Source organism: Cynocephalus volans, chromosome 5 (genome assembly GCF_027409185.1).
Source record: "Cynocephalus volans isolate mCynVol1 chromosome 5, mCynVol1.pri, whole genome shotgun sequence".
NCBI classification, from domain to species: domain Eukaryota; kingdom Metazoa; phylum Chordata; class Mammalia; order Dermoptera; family Cynocephalidae; genus Cynocephalus; species Cynocephalus volans.
Window position 1 is genome coordinate 102,477,665 of NC_084464.1, and position 24,188 is coordinate 102,501,852.

Here is a 24,188-nt window from a genome sequence, read left to right on the forward strand (position 1 = left end):
CCAAGGCCCCGGGTTCGGATCCCATATACGGATGGCCGGTTGGCTCACTGGCTGAGCGTGGTGCTCACAACACCAAGTCAAGGGTTAAGATCCCCTTACTGGTCATCTTTAAAAAAATAAAATAAATAAATAAAAGCTAAATCCACTTGAACTTATTAATGATGCTTGTTGAAGACAAAAAAAAGTAATCTCAAAACCCCAAAACCCTGTTTAATATTTACTGAAATATGAGGGTACTTCAAAAAGTTCATGGGAAGATTAATATCTTTTAATTCCATTTTCCCACAAACTTCTTGACCCTCATACAGAAGTAGAAAATGTATTATATTTCCCTGTTAAATGTAAGAATATAATTCTCTATCATTTACAAATATCACTTGGTGATTTATATTTCACAAGTTTCTTATAGGCCCATATCGATTATCAACTTCTATTTACCAATTTTGCATGTTAACAACTATCTACAATTTTATATATGTATTTAATTAAAAGATATAAAACCATAAATCTACAATTATATTTTAACTTTGGCCAACTACTTGCAAATATCAACTCTACCATGAATAGGCTGCAAATGATGTTTACGAAACATTTCTATATTTTTCAAGTTCTGAAAACCTCAAAGCAATAAACTAAAACATATTACTTGTAAACCCACATTACTGAAATTACAGTGATACCTTTTTTTTTTTTTTTTTTTTTTTAAAGATGACCGGTAAGGGGATCTTAACCCTTGACTTGGTGTTATCAGCACCACGCTCAGCCAGTGAGCGAACCGGACATCCGTATATAGGATCCGAACCCGTGGCCTTGGTGTTATCAGCACCGCACTCTCCCGAGTGAGCCACAGGCCGGCCCCAGTGATACCTTTTTATATGGCTGAATCATACAAAATATGACAACGTAACTATGCCATATTAGGTGTTACTTCATGATGTCATGTTTTCCAAACAGTAGTACACATATACCACTGAACAGCCCTGAGATGATTTTAAGTGAAGTGGTACATGGATGAAAAATTTTTTGGTAATAGTTATATATTTATTTTAATGTTTATTAGAAAAAATATCACAAGCACATAAAATGTCATTGCTCAAAACAAGGCTAAATTTTAAAAAGTAAGGCTAAGAACATTAAGAAAATAAACAATGGCTCAGGATATATAATACATATACATATATATGATCAGGAAGGTGGTATTACATTTAGGAAATACTATCTTAAGGAATGATTTGATTTAGCCATCATCATTTGTGAATGCTTGTAATAATAAGCCACTTCATAGGTTTCTTCTTCTACTGTAAATTCTGGGTGTTTTTGTCACTCAGGACAAGAATCTTGAAAAAAACCCTGTTTTTACATTTATTTTAAGAATATAAATTTGAAAGCATTGAGTAAATTTACTGTACTTTTTTAACCAAAATGGTGGAAAAGTTCAGGAGCATTTGAGGGACATGCTATTCCTGCAAAAGAAAGAAGACTACAAAGGCACACTGCATATTATGCTTATCATTGCAGCATTCAAATAAAAGTGATCTGAGTAATCATTACCATTAATAATTAACAAGTAATTATAATATTCTTTCATAAAAAAGAAGGTATGCTTGTGCACTAAGTGCTCTTGATTCTGGAACCACCTGCACATAAGTGTCACTAACACGGACCCACTGGTCTGCTGATTCACTATCAGGTTCTTTCAAACCTAATAAAATAAAAAGAAGTACAATTTTACAATAAGTATGTTTTATGTTCTTACTCTAAATTATAAACAGCAACATAATCATTACAAACTATATTTATCTAATGCTAAATCTTATTGCTTGTGTTAAGCATTTTCCAAAATGAGCTAATTCTTTCAAAGCATTAATATTATAGGGATAATAAATAATCATCTCTAGTTAGTAACACTTTAAATATGTACTGAAATATTAGCTTTGTAAATACTTAATTGCTCAGGGAAAATATTCGTTTTTGCTAAAAGAGAAAAAGGAAAGTTAGTTTGATGACCCATAAGCAAAGCCAGCAGATTTTCAACTCCAACTGTATTCTAAGGACCTGATATGTTTTCAAAAACTTTTGGTATTGTTAAATAAATTGTTAAATACTTCACTGTAACACACAATGATTCAATATCTTTAAAAACCATGTGTGACTTCATATTATCTAGAAGAGTACAGTCTTACAATATTTAAGATTCTCTTAAGATTATCTAAGCACTCTTAACATTAACAAAGCAGATGCACTTGAGTTATCTGTGAAATAATTTCTCTCTTCAGAAAAGGAAGAACTCATTTGTTTTTAAGAATAAAATAAGCTTAGGAATGGCATACCATATACATTTTTCTTTCCAGTGATATGTTCTGATAATTTCCTGGAAGGTGTTCTCACTTTCACATAAGCTGTGTAGTGACCTCCTCTCATTGAGCCACTGTGTTCCACTATGCCATAGAGACCATAGAGAACTTTATCTCCCACACTTACATTCTTTCAAACAAAGAAAAAAACAAAATTAGTAGTATTTAGTGAAATACTGTTGTGATAAAAGGTAAGTAAATGTATCCTGCCTTTCCATACATATTAGGCTAGCAAAAATCCAAAGCCTGACAAGATTCTCTGATAGATGGTATGTTAAAAAATAAAAAAGTTCTCATACACTACATGTGCAAATGCAAAGGGGTACAACCCTTATGCAGGGATATTTTATGTTATCTAAGTTACATATGAGTATGTATTACTCTTGGATTCATCAAATCCTAGAAATCCCATTTCTGGGATTCTATCCAACAGGTGTAAAATGAGCAAAATGTAAAAAGACATACACCAGATTAATAATTGCAGGATTATTTGTAATACTGAAAGACTGGAATAAACACAAATGTCCATAAACTAGGACTGGCTGAATAAACTATGATACATCCACACAGTAGAGCTATTATGCTGCTTGAAAAATGGGGTGTAGCCTAACTCTCAATATTGCTTATGGAATAATCTCCAGGATGTAATATTAAGAATAAGGTAAAAGAAAGGATACATAGTATAAGCTACCATTATTTAAGAAGGGAGATGCAAATGTACATAACTATCTACTTATATTTTAAAAGCAAATAACAGAAAAATAAACCATAATTTTTAAAATGGTTATCTATAAGAGGAGGAGGAAACAGGTAGAAAGAACATGGAGAAAAGTTAGACTTCTTTGAATTTCTCTTATTTAGTACATTTGATATATTTGACTTTGAAACTATGTAAATATTTTATGTAATTATTAAACAAAATTAAATTTTAAAAAGCAATCCCTAAAAATGAAAATTAAAAAATTACACAAATGAACAATAATCCAGTTGGCGGTATAACCATACAGAGAGAAACCACTAGGGTCATGTCAAAAGGACCCAGGAGTCAACTTGAAGTGGCTTTCGGTAGCCAAATATGGACCTATTAGGCTAATATATGAGAACATGAATAAAAAGAATAATGTAATGAATTGAAACAGCTAATAGTTTAAGTCCATGAATTCATAATGATACATTAATTGATCACAGTTTGAGGATGTTAGTGAAATAATTCATTATTTTGAAAACTTGCTCAAAAGTGGGCTGGGGGAGTCAAGCATTTATTCTGCCTTTCCTATAAGAATTATACCATAAATAAGCAGATGAAAGGAATTTCTCTTTATATAGAAGTATTTTACTAATAAATGAAGAAGAAATGTCATAATTAGAATATCACCATTCTGCAATTCTTAAGGCACTCATGAGTCTAGCGTTGAACATCACTGGTTGCTAATATGACAAAAGATAAGTGGCATTATGTGCCTCCTGATGAAAGAACAGAATACCCCTATAAAATAGCCTTACCCCATCCTCCCACAAAAGGGGGAATATCAAACCTGAATTTGTTCAAGAACATCTAGACCCAACTACCTATTTGTAGGAAATAAAGAGGACAGAGGAACAGTCATCAAAAGCTAAACTATGGGACACTACCAGAAAGAAGACCCAGTTCCTTCAACAAATAAATTGCAAGAAAGAGGAGAGAGATGAGAGAGAAGAAACCATACATTAAAAGAGACATAAAAGACACTGTCCAATCATAATGTGTGGCCCTGACTTGGATACTATTTTAAAAACTACATTTATGAGACAATTGGAAATATGGACACTAGATGATGTGAAGGAATTATTAAATGGTATTGTAGTTATGTTTAAAAAAGGGGGGGGACACAATTCTTATCTTTTAGAGATACATAAAGAAATATTTATGGATGAAATGATGCCTGATATTTACTTCAAAACACTAAAGAAGGAGGAAGTGAATGAGTGCGTGGATGGGGCAGGCCTGGCCATGTATCTCAGGTTTCAGGGCTGGGTGCTAGAGATTCATTGTACTGTCCTTTCTACTTTTGTGTATGTTGGAACTTCTCCATAATAGGTACTTTAAAAAATATATAATGTTTTCATAAATTTAACAAAAAGCTTGTCAAATTTCCTTATTATTTACCACATTATCAAGTCCTAAGAATACTAAATGTTAATAATTGACAGATAGTGCTGGTATTCCACAGCAGATAAACTGGATTGACTGAAAAATTGTATTTAAGATATTTTTGTTTTGATTGATCAATGTACTGAAAATATTAGATTCAATAAGCATCCTATTATATAACACAAAACCTAGACTTCTAGCCAGTAACCATGAACAGGACAATACATTACCCCATAACTATTTGGTTCCCTCAAGGAAGACAAAGTCATAAATTTCATCTACATATTCTTACATGTAAGTACAATCAATTATAAACCAGGGTGCATTCTATACCTAATTATTAAAGCATTAACAATTCTGAAGTATCATACTCAGTGGAGAAGTACACTACTCTCAGAAGTACACATGAAATGGCCTGAAAAACAACACACTAGTATACTGATTTACAAAAGATACAGAACTACACAAATGCTAAAACTACTAATGGTTAAGCACATCATTCACAAGGAGAAGGCACAAAACCTACTCACTTCTCTCAGCAACCATCAGCTTCTAGCAGCATTTAAGCAGCTTTGATCTCCATGACCACCACGCCTTACTCATCTTTTCAACTTTCCCTTATCTTGTCTCCCCAAGGAAAAAAGTCATATGCAGTGTACTAAATGTTCCACATGTTCTTGATTTAACTTTACTATTAAAATTCCCTTTCAGAGAAGCTTGTTTAAAAAAAAAAAATACATACAACAAAAACATTACCTAATAAACAATACATACTTTTAAGCAATTATGTACAAGTCAATTAAATATCTTAATATACTGTACCTTACAAGTAGCAGAACAGAATGGTGCTAAATCAAGCATAAGAGGAAAGTCCACATGTCTGTTTACTTTACGAAGACTCAAGCCAGCCTTGAAAAACAAAAAATTTTAATGCAACAAGCTTAATTAGATCTAAAGCATTGTGTTTGTTAGTTAAAACCAAAAGAGGAATTCTAGAAAATAATGTTTTCACAGACATAAAAACGAGACTAATGAATAGTAGAAAACTGATATGACTAAGTTAAAAATTAGGTTTCATAAGTTGTTCCTGCAAAAATTATTAATTTATATGGAGATTTCTACCATGAGCAATAAGGGAAATAATTGCTTTCCCTGTGGTTTAAAGAAAAATAAATTCAAAGTGATAAAAGATAAGCTACTGACACATATGCTATCACGAAAACGTATCTAACTAAAGAGTCAAGAGCCTGGTGTTCTAGTCATTGTTCAACTCACTGGTTAAAAGTTAACTTGATTCTAGGCAACCTCATCTAGGTCAAGGCAGAAAACAGATATAAGTGAATTAGATTAGGTCCTTTTCAGTTCTAAAATTCAATGATATTCATTCATTAAAACAAACAAACAAAAACCTGAACACTGAAAACATTTTATCAATAAAAGTAAATGTTATGTACTACATAAATCAAAATGAACCATCACGTTCTTAAATAAACTCAACCTCTTTTTCTATTTTTAATTTCCAAAGGCAGACCTTGAAAATGTATGCTTTGCATTATGTAATGGTGATAACTAGCTGACGGACTATCAAAGGTGTTGAGTAGGAGACCCATAAATAGAAGGACTCTGTGGGAATGAGAAGACAAATGTGAATTGTTTGGGCAGGCAAAAACTAATAGATGCAACCTTTCATGCAAGGTTTTCATGGCTTCAGTGACTGGTCTTTTCTTTTGCATATTAATCACATAATTTTACCATAGAGATCTGTTGCCTTTTTATTTCTTACCTTTCTTTAAAAGGGGAAAAAAAATCTTTTTTTGGCCAAAATATACCCATTTACTGATTTGCTTTTTCAAGTGATCTTTAGAAGGTTTAACATGATATCTGTTATGAAATTATGAGATCATATCCCAGGAATAATTATTTAACCTGTGTTCAATTTCTTTGCCTCCAGTTTCATCAGGTGACCTTTATAAGCATCCAATACCAGCACTATCTGAGATCATTTCAGGCTTATGTGTCCTCCCCAATTGGTACTTTGCTGTTGGGAAAACATTCCTTAATAGAAGGGACTTTGTAAGGAACTTTATTATAAGATGAATCTTTTTCTAGAGGATAGTTTTTGGAAAATATCTAGCCTTATATTTGGGCATATGCAGTCTCCTGCCTTTTTCTTTTAATGGAATGATACACTGTAAATATTTTCCCCCACATCATTAAAATTTAACTCTGATGTCCTGCACAGTGGACACAGGCTAGGCCTTACATCTGGCATGATCTACGAGTGGGATACACATATCTATGTCTATCTCTATTTCCTTGCAGTAGGTTTTTAGAAGTAAAATTACTTAGTCAAAAGTAATTACTTTTGTTCAAAAATTGTTTTATTTAAAACATCACTTACTATTATTGATATCCATTACTAAATGACTTTCTAGAAGGTGTTACGACTTATACTCCTGCTGCTGGGAAGTGAGAACGCTCATGTCCCACTCCATCCTTACCAACACTACTTTGTTAATTTCAAGAGGTTTTATTTATTGACAATTCTAACCATACTGTTTCAATTATGGTAGTTTTATTTTAAAACAGGTATGAAAAAATAACTCCTCCTACCTTTTTCAAAAATGTTTTAGCATTTTCACATTCATCCTTACAGAGAAATTTTAAAATCATTTTTAAAAAATGCACCAAAAAAGTCCCATTAAGACAAGGCATTGGATTAAAACTATAAATAACTGGAGAAAAATCTAACACATTAAAAATATTCAGGTTGCTTCCCACTGTAGAGTCCTACAGGTATAGACCCAGCCTTGGAGCTCTTTCTGCACTCAGTCCTAGCCAACTCTGCCCAGCCCAAGTACCCCTCTCAGTGGGATCATGGGAGCTCAGAAAGCTGGTGTACTTTGCTACTTTGCTGCTTGTAAGTGTTCTTAATAAAACATATTTTCGATTAATACAAACACACAGAGATACTACTTAGGTTCCTACTGTCTAAATCTTCAAATACTGTGAATTAAGCAATTTTAATTAGAAAAGTCATGTAAACTGTTATGGCTGGAATAGCAGTAAATCCCACACGACAGATTTTTAAATTCAATAAATTACTGTCTAATGCTTGACAATATTCTACAGAATTTAGGGCTCTACAAAACACATGATAAAAACAACTACAGTGCTACTAAAGGGACTTTTACCTGATGGAATCTTTTTAGATGGAGAATTAGGATAGCTGGAACAGCAGAAATGAGCAATTGTTTCCTGGCATTAGTATAAACCCCTTCTGCTTGCTTTTCTGCATAAAATACAATAAATTTATTTGTAAAATTCCATTTTATAGATTATCTACCATCTAATATAAGCAAACATATAGAAGCACCACTTTTTATGTATGTTAAAGAAATTGGACTTCTGATTATAGGGTGCCTCTACTCCTTTCCAAAACTCCACTAAAATGAAAGTAAAAGGGATTTTTTTAAAAAAGTCACACACACATAAGGACAAAGAATATGGAAGGTGACACTTGCAACACAATTTTGAAAGCTGGAAAGCAGGGACTAGTAACTTGTGTCAATGCCCTCCAGCCAAAGATCACCAGAAGCACACCTGTAGTTGAAAATGTTGGATTTATTACTCATTGCAGCAAAGGGAGAATGTACACCATGGGGAACCATGAGACACTTCAGTAAGAGTTTATTAGAAAGGACTTGTGATAGGATTTGAATGTGGCCAATTGCATATTTAACTTGGATTAATGTAAATTGGTAGTTCTTCCTTCTTACATCTAGCCATTTCTTTAATTTCTAGTGTATTAGGCATGTCTTTATTTTGATGCTTTGACATTCAGGGCCTTATTAATATTGGAGGGACAGCCCCTTCCAGGGCTAATTCCTAGAGATAATGAACAACTTGACCATATCTTTCATAAACATTGAGCTCTTACACTCTGGGCCACTATCCACCTGCCCTAATCATTCCAGGGCCAGGTATCAGATAACTAGAGCCAGCCCCTATACTCCAGAGCCCGCTAAAATTATTCCTAAATCTGCTTACCTGCCTCACCCCTTCCTTTCCTCAGAAACCACAATAAAGGCTCTTGCCCACGTTTTCCCTTCACTCCCTCTGACTCCTTCCTGAGCCTGGTGCTTCCTCATGAGGCCAAGTAGCATGGCATGTGCCCATTTTCTGAGAACTGTGATTAACATTTTTTTTTTTTTTTTAGTGGCTGGCCAGCATAGGGATCCAAACAAATTATTTTTTCAGTGGCAATCATCTCCTGATCTTTTGGTTTCACTGTAATGGAATAATAATAAAACCTACACTTTAAAAAAACTAGTCACTAAGAATCAGAATACTCCTTCCATTTAATCAGGGCTACAGATGCACTGAAAATTTCTTACTTCACAATTCCCCCCTTTTCCACTTTTCTCTGCTCAACTAAACATAGTCATTATACTACTAGCTTCATGACATATAATTATTTTAAATCTTCAAATTTATATCTTATGCTGAGTTTACAACAGATTGATAGAATTTGTGAAGCACATTAATCTCATCGTTAATCTTGCTAGTGATAAAAATGGTAAGTTTTAGGAAAGATTTCAGATAGCTAGTTCCATCAGATAAGATTATGTAGACTTGCATTTTTCAAGGCAGAGATGTATACTTCCTGGTTTTCAATTTATTTCAACAAAAACCTAATGAAAATCTCCTCTGCCCAGTCAGTGTCTTAAGTGCTGAGGCACAAATATGAATAAGACAATCCCTGTGCCTGAGCAGCTCAGGTATGGAGATAAGGTTTTCTCAGTTACCTCTGTTTGGGATCTGTAATTCACTAGTCACTGACTACCACATAATCCATCAATATTAAAACAAAACAAAAAAATTCACACACTGTATAAATTTAATTGAAATATCAATCACTCTGTACCCCATGGATATGGACAATTATTATGTGTCAATTTAAAAATTGTAAAAATAAAGTTTAAAAAAATTAAGCTAAATATTTACCTGCAAAACTGGTTTCCTTTTGGTACTTCTCTTTCTTTTCAGTGCAATTCTCACATAGAAGCTTATTATTCCCCATTAGTAATTCCACAGATGTAAACTGGTAGAGACAGGACTGAATTGAACATTCTTTAGAAGTAGTTATATAACTCTGAGAAAGTGTCTGAAAGGCATTTTGGGGACTGTGAGAACTTATACACTTCTCCTCTGAAAAAAATAAATTATTTGGAAAATTTAGTGGCTGATTTTCTCTATCAGAATCTCTATCTCCAGTTACAGTGCTGTTCAAATGAAGTTCAGAAATAGCTTCAGCCATTCCCTCATCACCACTATCAGTCTCCTTGGTGTACGGCAATTCGCTTGCTGATGGATGGTGACAGCGTCTGTCTGTGTGCACACAGGATCTACTACTGGATCTAAACAGCAGGGTCTGCTTTGAAGCACTTTCAGATTCTGAAGCCTCGCTATCGGCATCAATGCTACTTTCAGAATGGTTGGCTTCCTTTTCACTGCCATTGGTAGGGCTTTCATTCAGAGGTAACTCAGTATTCATGATGCTTGCAAACAATGAAGAATCCCCATTCATTTCAAGGTTTTCATTTTTCTGGTATATGACAATTTTCTCTTCAGATGACAACTTCCTTACACGTTTTCTGTCATGAATTAGTTGATTCTGTAAGTTGACAGTGTATTCAGAGAAAAGAATCTTGTGATCTTATTGAAAATAAATGCCAATAAGTTTCATTTAAACATTCCACAGGGGACTGGGCTGTTAGCTCAGTTGGTTAGAGTGCAGCCTTATAACACCAAGGTCAAGGGTTTGGTTCCCCATACAGGCCAGCTGCCAAAAAACCCCCAAAACAACCCCCCCCCGCCACATTCCACAGTTATTAAATAAATACAATTTCTCTGAGATCCATTTCCTAAATTTATCTAAACTAAGGTCAATAGAAGACATACTAATAGTTCTAATTTAAAAGTAAACCTTTATACAAGAAACTAACAGTGGGTTACCTACTTGTGGGGAAGGGAGCAGGACTTTTATAGAACAGGGCTATCTATGAGGGAGACTTTTCAACTATAAGCCTTTCCATATTTGTTGATTTTTTTTCTTTTTCTTTTTTTTATATTATTATAATTTTTTTACTGCCTATTATCTTTGTTTCAGACTCCTTTTCGCTTTTTTTACTTTTTTTTTTTCCTCTTAATTTTATTTTGTCGATACACAATGTGGTTGATTATTGTGGCCCTTTACCGAAACCCCCCTCTCTCCCCCCCTCCCACCCAACAATGTCATATTTGTTCATTTTTAAACACTGAAAATGTACTATCTATTTTAAAAACAAATTAAAAAGTAACAAAAGTAAATTATAAACTGTGTTATTACACAGTATTGCTTGGCTGCCATAGATTCTGAAAGAAAATATTTTATTCATATCTAGTCCAAGTTTGCTTATTAATTGCTGCACTTTGACAAGAGGGTGTCAACCTTGTTTCTTGTTATAGGTTGGTTTATCTCTGTAACATACAAAGTTGGGGGGGGGGGGAAATCACCAACTAATTTAATCAAAGATTTTAAGCTACCTGAAATGTTTCACTAAATATTCCACACAGCTGAAGGTTTGAGTTACATTTTTCTTTTTCCGTAGCTTGGCTTAAGGGTCAAGACAAAATAATAAAGACTGTCATGAATTGCATACAAATTGGATACGCACTTTTAGTTATTCAGGGGGAGAGGAGGGATAAATTACAAAAAGTACCCGTGCCTCAGTTTTTTCATCTTCCATATCAGAAAAATAACATTATCCTCCTGTGTTTACCAAGTACAGATGATCCTGGCTTATGATGTGATTACATCCCAATAAACCCATCATAAAGTTGAAAAATCATTAAGTTGAACCATCGTTAAGTCAGGGACCATCTATATTCTAAATTCCCTAAATGAGAAAACAAGATATTTTCACTATAGATATGTCGTTTACCAGAGAGCACGTGATAAATAATGAAGTTTATGGTAACATCCGACAAGTTCCACTCTGTTGAATTTATATAGCACTTTTTTTAAAAAGCAAACTTTCCTATTATGTATATAATATTAATGGTCAATGAGAAAATACAGACTGATACAGGTTGAGTAACTTGCCCTAGATCATATAGCTAATTAATAAAAATAGCTGTGTCCAGAATCCAATTCATCTAACCTTTAAACCAAAAGTTTCCAAACTAGGTGATCATCAGAATCACCTGAGAGGATTTTTGTTGTTTCTAAAAATACATATCCAATGCAATACCACTTAGACATGCTGATTAAAGAGGTCTGAGGTTGGGCTTGAGAATCTGTTTTAATAAACAGGAGATTCTGATGATCAGCCAGTTTTAGGAACTTTTGAACAGGACTATTTTATCTATCCTTTTAACCCTCCTACTGCCAATGAAATGTGAAAGTATCCATTTCCATCCTGTTTTCTGCTTGGTGGATATATAACAGACTTAATTCACTAAAAATATTCTAAGTTTAAAATACAAATTAGAATCAAAGATTCATAAATTTATTCTGAAAGGATAATCAAAACTGCATGGAAGAAAGTTTTACTATCAAAGAGGTGATATAGGACAGAGGTTAAGAGCATGATTTTGGAAGTAGACTGCCTGGGTTCAGTCTGGGTTCAGACTGCAACTTATTAGTGAGTAAATTACTTCACATCAAAGTATTCCAGATTCCTCACCTATACAGCAGAAGCACCAACAACATTGGGTTATCTTGGTGGTTAAATGAGACAATACACATTAAAGCCCACACAACAGTGCCTGGCCCATAATAAGCATCATGAGTATTTACTCATTATTACTGGCAGTAATCGTGGGAATGATTACCACTGGTCTCCCTAAACATCTTCCACATATAAGCACTGAACTAGGCACCTGAGGCACAGCAGTGAGGAGGACAGACTCAGTTCCTGGTCTCCCAGCTTGCAATCTATCCCAATTGAAGGAAGTATGATAAGACATGTCAGTGAGAGGATGTATAGGTAGTTAAGAACATGGCCCTTGTTTAGCCTGTCTGAATACCCATTCCTGCTACTGGCTACCTATATGATTTTATACGTTACTTAACCTGTCTTTTGACTCAACATAAATGGTGTAAAGAACTAAAAACAGTGGTCATGACATAGTTAAGAACTCAAACGTTGGGTACAATTGTAGTTATGATAGGAGAAATACGGGTACTATAGAAACCCAAAGGAGAAGAATTAATCCAGAGTTGAGTGGATCAGAGAAATCCGCAGGAATTTAGTAGAGAGTGCAGGAGAAGAACAGGACTGTTCCTGGCAAAGGGAACAGCAAGTTCCAAGGCCCACGGGTAAGAAAAAGAAGTTTGGAAGTTTAGCTAGAAAATAAAGTACAAATGTGGGGAGGAGAGAACAGACAAAAGATGCATGAAGAGCTATGTAAGTCACAGACTTGACTCTGAAGACAATGGGGAGTAAGATAACCAGTTCTGTGTTTTAGAAATACTGGCCTGACTGCACTGTGGAGCACCAAGTGCTGGGGGGGAATGAGGGAGAGGAGTGGGAACTAGAAGAGAGACCAGTCGGAGGCTATATTATACTTCCTTCACTATCTTTTCTCTCAAACCATTTTGGTGATGCTTTTTTGCCTCATGCAATTTTCCAGTAAGCTTTTTTATTAATTTCTACTTGCTGTTTCCTTTTACTATTTCTTTATGTTTACAATATCCTGAATAAGGTTGGATCTTCAGCCTTTTTGCCAGGTCTCTCTCTATTTGTATTCATATTACTATCTTGGTTTCATTTCTCCTTTTTTTTTCCCCTTTTTTAAAAAATCTGATGCTTCTTTAATATTCATACTAAACTTTTAAAGGTTTTAATGAGATAACTGTAGTATAATTTATCAAAAAGAAGAGGTGAAAAACTCAACAATTTATTCTCAAATGAGTACTTGTACCTGTGTTATTAATTTTAAAAAATGTAGGGACCTTCTGTTTTTGTTATGGATACTGCTAAGTGTTAGGAGGGGGAATCTACTTTTAAACCTTAAAATATATAAGACAGATGTAAATGATCAAAGAGGAAATATATGCCTTCGAGTGTTCCCAAAAGTAAATTATAGGCCAATACCACATGACAAACAAAAATGTCCTTGCAACTGTTTTACTTGGACTTGACAACTACAATTTAAAACCAGGTAAAATCCCTTTGAATATAGGGTTTCCCTCAAGTCAACTTTAAACTATATCAATGGATACTGTAACTATATTGGGATTCTTCTGGTGACTGGCCTAACTGGTAAAAGAACAGGAAAATTAAAATTTTCTCAACTTCTTCCATGTAGATAAGAGGACCATGATCTTGTGAATATAATCCCAATGATGAGAGGTACAACATAGGTTTCAGCAATTTCATAACAACATCTCTCATAAAGTAACACACCCATCTGCTGAAGTGGCTCAGCAAATTAGACCTCTGAATTTCTTTCAGACTTAACGAACTGAGGAAAGGTTTTAATAGGGATATCAATTTGAGGGTTTTTAGTTTCTATATTTACTCAATCAGCATGATGGTTTAAAAAGAAAGCTGTGGGGAGGGGGAAGAAGGGAAGGAGAACAGACTACTGAATAGACTCTTCACAACTTACACTCTTTATTAACGTTACTGTCAAGTTAAACAAGACTTTATTGATCTTTATAACATCAGTATTGAAATTGGTAACTACTGAATTACTGGAAAATAACTTCTAAACATAATATTCCTAATGACTGAAATATATTTATGCCATTTAACTCTTTACTTCTTCAACACAGCACCTTAAAAATGTTATTAGAACTGTACATGTCTAATCTTAGAAACATATGCAATTTCTTATGAATTAAAAAAAGTAACTTTGAACTATATTATGATATGAAAAATTTTTTTCAATAGATTAGGCTCATTGTTCAGCATAAGCACAAGTTATACCCATGTGGTGTCCAGATCTTTGAGGCATAGATATTTCAGTTTCTATATACCATAGAAGCATATTTCTCAGTTCCAGACCAATACTTTGGGGGGGGGGAGTATTTCTCTCATACATTTGGATAACAGATCTATTAAGACTATTTTGGTGAGTACCACAGAATCTCCTATTAACTCTTTAAAGCTAAACAAAAATAAAGAAAAAAATCATTACATATTCGTATTTTAATAACTAGTGCTTTGGGGGGACAAAACAACCTTATTACAATGCTTTAATCTTTTCGAACTCCATAAGGGGTTCCAGTGAAGGTGTTTTTGTTTTACATCATGAGAACAAGGCATATGTTCAAGTCATATTTAACTGCCCTATATATCTTATAAAGCAGAGATAAGGTAGTTTTTATTTAAAGAAAACATGTTGTCTTGCCACTTAAAAGCCTTCTAACAGAGTAACTTAATCTTGATAATACAGGTTAAGCATCCCTAATCCAAAAACTTAAATGTTCCAGAATCTGAAACCTTTCAAGCCTCCACATGACACTCAAAGAAAATGCTCATTGGAGCATTTCAGCTTTTCAGATTAGAGATGCTCAACTGGTAATGTATTCTACAAATTTTACAAAATCTGAAAAATCGAAACCTTGAAATATTTCTAGTTCCAAGTATTGTGGATAAGGGATACTCAACCTCTGTGTGAATTTGCCATGTTAGTAAAAATCATTCCATGTAAAAAAAGTTTTTTCTTCAAAGAAGCATAAATTCAGATTGATTTATTTCCATTGTTATGGAATAATTAAACAACCAGTTATGTCTTAGTGAAATAATGGATAATATGGATTGAACTGTGCCCCCCAAGTTGTATGTATTAGATGCTTGATCCCCACTCTGACTGTTAAGAGGGTGGGAAATCCTATTATGGTAATTGAAAGGTAGGGCCTTGAAGAGGTGATGAATTTGTGAGGACCATGCCATAGTGAATAGATTAATAATGGTGGTCATGTGCATGGTTCTAAGGGCTTTAAAAGGAGAGCACTGAGAGTCTCTCTCTCTCTCTCTGCTTCTGTTATCTCACAATGTGATACCCTGTGCTGCTGAAGCCACCACCAAGGAAGAACCTCACCATAAGTGTTCCCCGGACTTTGGACCCCTCAGCCTCTGAAACTGTAAGCAATAAATTTTGTTTTCTTTATAAATTACCGAGTTCCAGGTATTTTGGTATAAATAACAGAAATGGATTAATTCAATGGGTCTAGACAATGGTTATCAATGACTGGTAATATCACAGAAAGAGAAACACTGAACATTATGTGCACCTGTTGATGGTAATACAAACCACCACTTAAAAGTTTTCTTGCCAAAAATTAAATAATCAAACCTGAACCTAATCAGGCCTCTAATCTAACTGACTTAGAAAGGAAATAAAAGATACAGAGGAACCTGTTAACACCATGGGAATGTAACAGCAAAATGAATTACTACTGAATGCAGGAACATGGGAAACTGCTGAAAAATGACCTCATTCTTCAGCAAAGAAATTGCAAAGAAAAAAAAAAAAAAAAGAGGGAGAAAGAATCTGAAAATTCAGAGAGACTTAAAAGACATTGCAATCAACTGCAATCTACAGACCTTTTCTAGATCTTAAGTTCAAACTTTCTTTTTTTGTTTTAAACAAACAGTATTTATGAGATAATTGCAGAAATTTAAGTGATGACTGGGAATTAATATTTTTAAGAATTATAATGATACTGTGGTTACGTTTTTAAAAAGAGTATTTATCTTTTAGAGATACACATTGAAATATAAGATATATTTGGTATTTATTTCAAAATAATCTAGAATGGGGGAAGGGGAGAATGTGGGATAGATGATTAGTCATGAGTTGATAATTATGAAACTGAGAAATGGGTATCTGGGAGTTTATTATACTATTTTCTCTACTTTTGTATATGTTTGAATTTTTTCTTAATAGTGTTAAAAAACAGATGTCTGGGCCGGCCCGTGGCTCACTTGGGAGAGTGTGGTGCTGATAACACCAAGGCCCCGGGTTCGGATCCCAGATAGGGATGGCGGGTTTGCTCACTGGCTGAGCGTGGTGCTGACAACACCAAGTCAAGGGTTAAGATCCCCTTACCGGTCATCTTTTTAAAAAAAAAAAAAAAAAAAAAAAAAGATGTCTAACAAATGCTCATAGTATTACCTTATCTTTAGATGAAGAAAGCTTCTTGGTGGCTCTGGATTGATGAGCATCTTTTATAGTAACAGTGCCACGGTACTGATCATGATCTGTCTCCTGTAAACTTTTATATTTATTCATCCTTCCCAAAAGTACAGGTTTTGAAACCTATGTAGATGCCATGTACATAACACAAAACTTCTTTAGCAAATAAATTCTGAGCACCAATTTTTAAAAAAAGTTTCTAGCTCACTTGAGAAATAAAGATAACTTTAAAAATATTAATTCTCAAAATACAAGGCATAAGCGTTTAAATTTCTTGAGAATATGAACTATACCACACTTAAACACATACACAAACCCAACCCCAATATAAAACACACTGTACAATCTCAAATATATGTAAAAAAAAGAAAAAGAAAAAAAATTCTCAGATATTCGATAATATACTCAAATGTCTAAATGAATGAACAAATGAATAAATGTTCTTCACAAAAGCTCATTATTAGTTTTTTCTCCTTACCCTTTCTTCTATTATAGGAAGTGAAATATCAATAAAAGGATCTTTCACTGTGGAGATCTTAAAAAGAAAACAGATTGAGAACTCCAGTAAGTATTATAATATAGACATGCAGTTTTTTTAAAGTATCAAAGAAATCAAACTTCCCAGGCAACTTAAAACTTTAGGTTAAAAAATGTTCCTGGAACAAACAGTGATTTAATTGGGAACTGTAGCACACTGTTAATCAAAACAAGATATTCCAAAACTTCAATGACAGCAAATCTGGTTGAATTTTGTAATACCTCGATATAACTAACCTGCAATACTTAAAGTAACTTCAAAATAAACTGTGTTTAATAAAACTGATTAAAGAGACTAAACATATTTTTGGTGAAATTAGTGCCATAACATAAATAAAATATAAAATGTTAAGGAAAAGCCATGAAAAAAAACCAGAGAGCTTGACTGTGTTTTGCAGATTACTTAGGATAATTGTTTTAAAAGATTCTCTCTGCCTTGTGAGAAAGAAATCAACCTGTATGCTGAGTATTCTAGAAATTTAAGTAATTGTGTTGACACATTTTATGCTTCAGTGTGACAGGTTAGAAGGAGATATAATTTATAATTCTGATTTTATAAGAGGACAGAAAAGTATTCTACAATCTGGGACAGAAAAATGGACCATTTTTACCATTAAAATCCAACAAAAGTTTAAACCTATCATATTCTAAGCCATATACTTTCAGAAATATTCCTTATCAAGCAATTGAAAACGTATAAAAATTATACATGCTTTAAGTTACTGTTAAAAATGGCATTCAAAATGAATCTTATCACTAAATTCAAGATGAATCAAGTTTACATACACAAAAACTAAGTCATATATAAACTTTGAATCAAATGTGATAGACTCACCTAAGTTATTACATTAAATTATTTCTATTGGAATTACATTTTAGGGCAATGCAATGTAATATAGTTACTCTCTTCACAGAAGTTTCCCTTTCACTTCAATCTAAACAGGTAGCTAATACATTTCAGCATATTAATGGCTAAAAGCACCTCTCAGGTGTGTCACAAGGAAAAATTAAATAACACACAAACACATTTACTTAAATAATTATCAATTCTCAAATTTATTTTTTTAGTAGTACAGGGTATAATACTGAAAAAAGACCTTTAAGAATTATTATGTAGTCATCTGTCACAAACTTAAAAAATGACTGCCGATGACTATGTGTGAAAGAAAACATACTAAAAATGATGTGATTATAGTCTATTCTATATTGAAGAGAATTCGAAAGTACCTACATTTGCACATTCTTCACACATGACCGTGCTAGTTAATTCACCAATAAAGATCCGATCTACAAAGTTCATTTTCACACCTTCTTTTCCATATGCTGTAAAAAATCATACTTTTTAATGCAAAAAATGTTAACCATTCATCTGACAGTGTAACATTCTGTTTATCCAAAAGTAATCTGAATAAGGGAGATGTCCTATACCACATTTAAGGTATTTTACTATATAATGTTATAATGTTTTTCTCCTTTATGACTTTGTAGAGGAAATATAAGTATAAACTACTGTAGGCTCCAAGAAATAAACTGTTCTTAAACTTAAGAGGTAAAATAGAGTAATAATCACTATTCATACCATACCTCAACTACTCCCATTAAACTTTTAAAGCCTCAGTGTCTAACTCAGAGGTAGACAGAGGAATGGAATGGGAATGAAGATTGTGCTTTCCGGGCCACAGACGCCAGGACCGTGGCTATGAAAACAAGAGAGTCATAAAAGATAAGCAAACTCAGCACGGTACAAGAAATTAACATGGACAAATTAATAACTCATGTTAGATCGGTAGATAGGTAGGCAGGTAGACAGATATGGATGCTTGGTTACGTTTTTTAACAGTTAAAATTATTCTGCTTGGGAAATACAAATTTTTAAAAAAGTATACCTGTGACTTGCTTTAAAATAATCTGAGGTTGGAAGAAAACAGATTAACATAATAAGCAATGAATACAGTTTAAGCTAGGTGATAGGTAAAAATGGCTATATTATACTATTCTACTATAAAAGAAATTTGAAATTTTCCATGATGACCCATGGGGGAGAAGGTATAACAAACCTATCCAACCTTCTTTTAGACTTCTCTTCTATCCTTTTTGGGCCTCTACCTTCAAGTTTCACACAAATAACATTTAAAATCTTTTGAAACATCATCTGAAGTACTAAATGGTAGAGCAGAAGTGTTTGCACCTACCAGTAAACATTTGTTAATTACTATGATAATGATTTAGAAATACTATGGTAAATTAAGATGTTTCATTATGAAAAATTATATAAGGGATTGAAATAGAAAAGATTACAAAACTGGAAAAAGAAAGAAAAAAACTGGGCTGTTATTCTGAACATTCACTAGATGGCACTATCTCAACACAAAAGAACAAAAATACTTGAGAACATTCATTTTTAAATATCTTGAACTCTTAACTGTAATAGTTTTGGAATGTACAATAACAATGTATGCACACTTTTTAAAAAAATATAAATTATAGACATGTAGTATGTACATTATGAAACCACAAAAAATAGAAGTTAGAAAAGAGACAATAAATAAAATACAAATAATATTTTTAAATGTCATCTAAAAATTATGACTTCATACTGACATTAGTTAATTCAAGGCAAAATATACACTTAGGACAAGGTAAATTGCTAATATCATAGGATATAAGCCCGCAGTACAATATTGATAATTATAAACAATCAGCTTTGATTAGATAATCATTGTTTTGTCTCACATTTTGACTAATGAGGAGCAAACACTAGGAGTAGGCAAGCTGCACTTATGCTTGATTTATTAGTACTTTCTTTAATAAATGATTTCTTCACAACACTTAAGCATTTTGTCTGGCTAAAATTAGGTTATATCTATAAATCCACTTATCCAAACACATGTCAACTCCAAAACGATACAGCATGATAAACGTGAACTTCAAGTGAGGTGGCTACTTTCAACAACTTTTCAAGTCTTCTAAAGAAAACCTCACATAAGGGCATCAGTGTCAATCTGTATATTTCATATTAGTTTTATTTTTTAAAATCCACATGGCTACATTCTAACATTTTTTTTCTATGTCCCACTAGCATATCTTGCAGCCAGTGGATTAAGTACTCTCTCCTTTGAAAGCCACTACTTGATAGAATTAGTTCACCTAATGCTCAGTTCTTTTTCCCCTAAAAAGAAAAACTTTTAATATTTTCTTCTAGAAAAAAGTTTTAACAGTTAAAAAGTCAACATACCTTTAATTTTTTTTCTGGTTTCATCATCAGCAGTTTTAGTAGTTGGGTTGTTAAACGCTTTTAGAATACTGGCTTGTATTCTCTGTAAAACAAAGTTAATAGAATCTGGTCCAGTAATAGTTAACTGAGACCTCATCCTCTTAATAAAAGGACTTTTCAAACAGCAAAGCATACTGTGAATCTCAGTTCCATACTTTGAAAATGAACTAAAAAAAAAAAAATACACTAATTATACCCCAACTTAGTGGATGAATCCTGTATTCTCTAATTCACATTATTACAGTGGGGTGGAGAAGCTTGTTAATTATCTTTGAAAAGATATTTTTCAAGTCTTTGTCACAGGTTTTAATATGTAAAATGTTAATATGTAAATATTGATCTCAGGTTTTAATATGTAAATATTTACATATTATAACAGATTTTAATATGTAAAATCACTGTCTGGACTCCCTGGTTAGAAAATATATAATTCTACTGTTAACAAATTATGACAGAGAGAAACTAAATTCAAATTGCAGACTTCCTGGAGAATAAAAATAGTATGTATCAGAATCCAAGATACTTCCCAGTGTTCAGAAGAAATTTCACAGCCTTAAATATTTAAATCAATTAAAAAGAATAAAAACAAATGGATTAAGCAGCCAACTCATAAATTTAAAAAATGACATCAAAACTGAATAAAAGTAAAAGAGTTAGTGAAGACAAAAGTGGAAACTGAAGAGAATAAGTTAATCAAAAGTTGATTCTCTAGGTGGGGGATAAATAAGACCACTAGCTAATCTTAACAAAGATGAAAAGCATAACATCTCATATAAGAAATAAAAAAAAACACTAACAAAATTAAAGAAATTTAAAATAACTACAAGACACTACTTTGCTGAATTCTCATGTAATTACATTTGAAAATTTAGAAAAAATAGATAATTTTCCAAGAAAATACAATTACTAAAATTAACCCCAGACGAGACAAAAAACATCTTCCAATTATCACAGGAGGAAGAAAACAATAAAAAATGTTAAATAGAACATCCCTTAGAAAAAACCTCACACTCTATTTCACAGAGAAATGGCACCAAACTTATGTTCCAGGGCAGAGAGAAAGGGAAATTTCCAAATTATTTTCATAAAGCACAATACTTTCTTAAAAAAGAAACCTGACAACAGTAGACACACCAATATTACTTATGAAAAAATTCTAAATAAAAAATCAGCAACAGAATACAGCAGCACTTTAAAAGAATAATATATTATGACCAAGAGGTTTTTGTTACAGTAATGCAGGGATATTAGGAAATCTGTTAATATGCTAATATTACCATAATAAATTTGAGAAAAAATTACAAGATCAAATTTCTTGATATCTCCTATTCACTACTGTTATCTACCATTGTAACAAAGTTCTAGTCAATACATTTGGACATAAAAATAAATCTGAGGTACAAAAATGATAAAGGAGATAACATTTGCAGATGATATGACTGTTTACTTGGAAAAGCCAAAAAAACCAACTGAAATGAAAAACCTATTATAAATAATAAGAGAATTTAATATGAAGTATATGAATATGAAGCCAATAGCCTTCATACACATAAAAAAAACCAGAAGACATGGAAGAAAATACCCCATTTATAATAGTAACTAAAAAAGATAAAATACCTAGAAATAAACTTAAGAAATGTGTAAGACCTAAATGAGAAAAACTTTAAAACACTACTCAAAGAAAGAAAACTTGATCAAATAGAAGAACACCAGGTCCTAGCATTACAAACATTTCAAAACATATTAATCTGTCTGCCAAATTTATATATATATATATATATAATTTTTTTTTTTTTTAAGATGACCGGTGAGGGGATTTTAACCCTTAACTTGGTGTTGTCAGCACCACATTCTCCATGTGAGCCAACCGGCCATCCCTATACAGGGATCCGAACCCCTGGCCTTGGTGCTATCAGCACTGCACTCTCCCAAGTGAGCCACGGGCTGACCCTCGACTTTATACTTTTAACATAAATCCAGTATAAATACCAGCATTGATGACTGGTGTTTTGTTTTGTTTTGTTTTGTTTTGTTTAAAGGGGGAAGGTGAAGCAACAGATAGATTCTAAACTAGATATGAAAAAATAAACAAGAACAACAATGAAAACTCTGGTTAGGGGCAGGGTGTGTACGTGTGAGGGAACATAGGGATGACTGGTCCTACTAGATTTATTAAAATGCATTAAAACCTTAGTAATTTAAAGTGTGATTCTACTACTCAAACAGATAGACAAAAAGAACCAAAGAAAATTTCAGAGAAAGACCCAAATGCATATGAAAAATTAGTATAATTAGGGTATGGGAAAAGCCTATTATACAGTTCAGATATCTGTAGGATAGCTACATGGGGAAAAAGAAAATATCCTGGGATCAGGATAAGTTTCAAATGGATGAAGAGTTTAAACCTAAAACTGAATCATAAAAGCACCAGAAAATAAATAAATAAATTAAAAAAAAAATAAATAAATAAATAAATAAAAAATAAAAAAATAAATAAATAAATAAATAAATAAAAATAAAAGCACCAGAAGAAAACATGGGGAAATTCCTTTATAACGTTGGAGTGGGAATACCTTTTTAACTATAACTCAATATACAGGAGCCATAAAAAAAAGACTGTTAAATTGAAAAACGAAAAAATTTTAAAAATTTACACAGAAAGTACCACACCATCACGTTGTAAGCAAAATCAAAACACAACTGACAAATCTGGAAACATTTTCTCTCCCTGGTATATAAAAATCTCTTAGAAATCAGCAAAAGACCAAAAACCAGTAGGAAAATGTGCAAAAAGAAAGAATAGATGGAAAGATGCTCAGTTTCATTCAAAAAGAGACACACGCTAAAACTACTCTAAGATACCATTTTTATACCTATCAGATTGGCAAAATTCAAAAGTTTGACAAACATTTTTTGGGGAGGCTATGTGGAAACAGATTCTCTAATGTGATATATTGCTGATAGAAGTGAAAACTGTACAAACCCTATTTATGGAGGACAATTTGATAACACCTATCAAAATTACAAATGCACATATCAGTTGATCCAGCAATCTCTCCCCTGTATTTATACAGATACACTTATGCAAATAACATATACATTATTCAGCATAGCATTTTTCACAATGCAAAAAATATTGTTCATAATGCAAAAACACTGAAAACTGCAAATAACATATGTACAACATTATTCATCATAAAATTATTCATAACACAAAAACATTGAAAATAACAAATATCCATCAATAAGGGGCTGGTTAAATATGTTAAGCTAAAAAAAAAAAGAAAGTTCCCTATTTTCTAATGTGGAAAGATTGCTACAATAAAATATGTTAAGTGAAAAAAGACAAAGGGCAGAAAGGTGTATATATAGTATATGCCACATTTTCAGTAAATAAAGGGAAAGAGGGGTGGGGGACATAAACCAAGAAAGACAACAAGCAACACCAGGGCCAACACATAAATGTGAGGGAACTCCCAGGAGCATGGTTAGGAGGAATATCAGAGTGACACCTATACATCCATCAGTAGGAGGAGGTAACTAATCCAGACTGGAGCAGTGAGACTTTAGTCAAACATACTGTTAACATCAAGATCTCCTCTGCTACTGTATCGAGTTTAATCTGACAACAGAATACATGGATAATGAGCTGCTAATGTTCTTATTCTCCCCTCCATGGCCTACTGCCTGGATCAGC

General features: G+C 32.9%; 1 protein-coding gene across 1 annotated transcript; it reads right to left on the bottom strand.

Moving 5' to 3' along the window:
* Nucleotides 1–1,158: 1,158 nt before the first annotated feature.
* LOC134379112 (ubiquitin carboxyl-terminal hydrolase 45-like) lies at nt 1,159–20,588 on the bottom strand. The gene is made up of 9 exons (XM_063098344.1): nt 20,453–20,588; nt 18,449–18,540; nt 17,159–17,215; nt 16,660–16,803; nt 9,493–10,162; nt 7,680–7,777; nt 5,308–5,394; nt 2,331–2,484; nt 1,159–1,702 (listed from the first exon to the last, which is right to left on the bottom strand). Exons 1-9 carry the CDS (start codon nt 20,586–20,588, stop codon nt 1,572–1,574), a joined length of 1,569 nt encoding a protein of 522 aa, XP_062954414.1. The 3' UTR covers nt 1,159–1,571.
* Between the last annotated feature and the right edge of the window lie 3,600 nt (nt 20,589–24,188).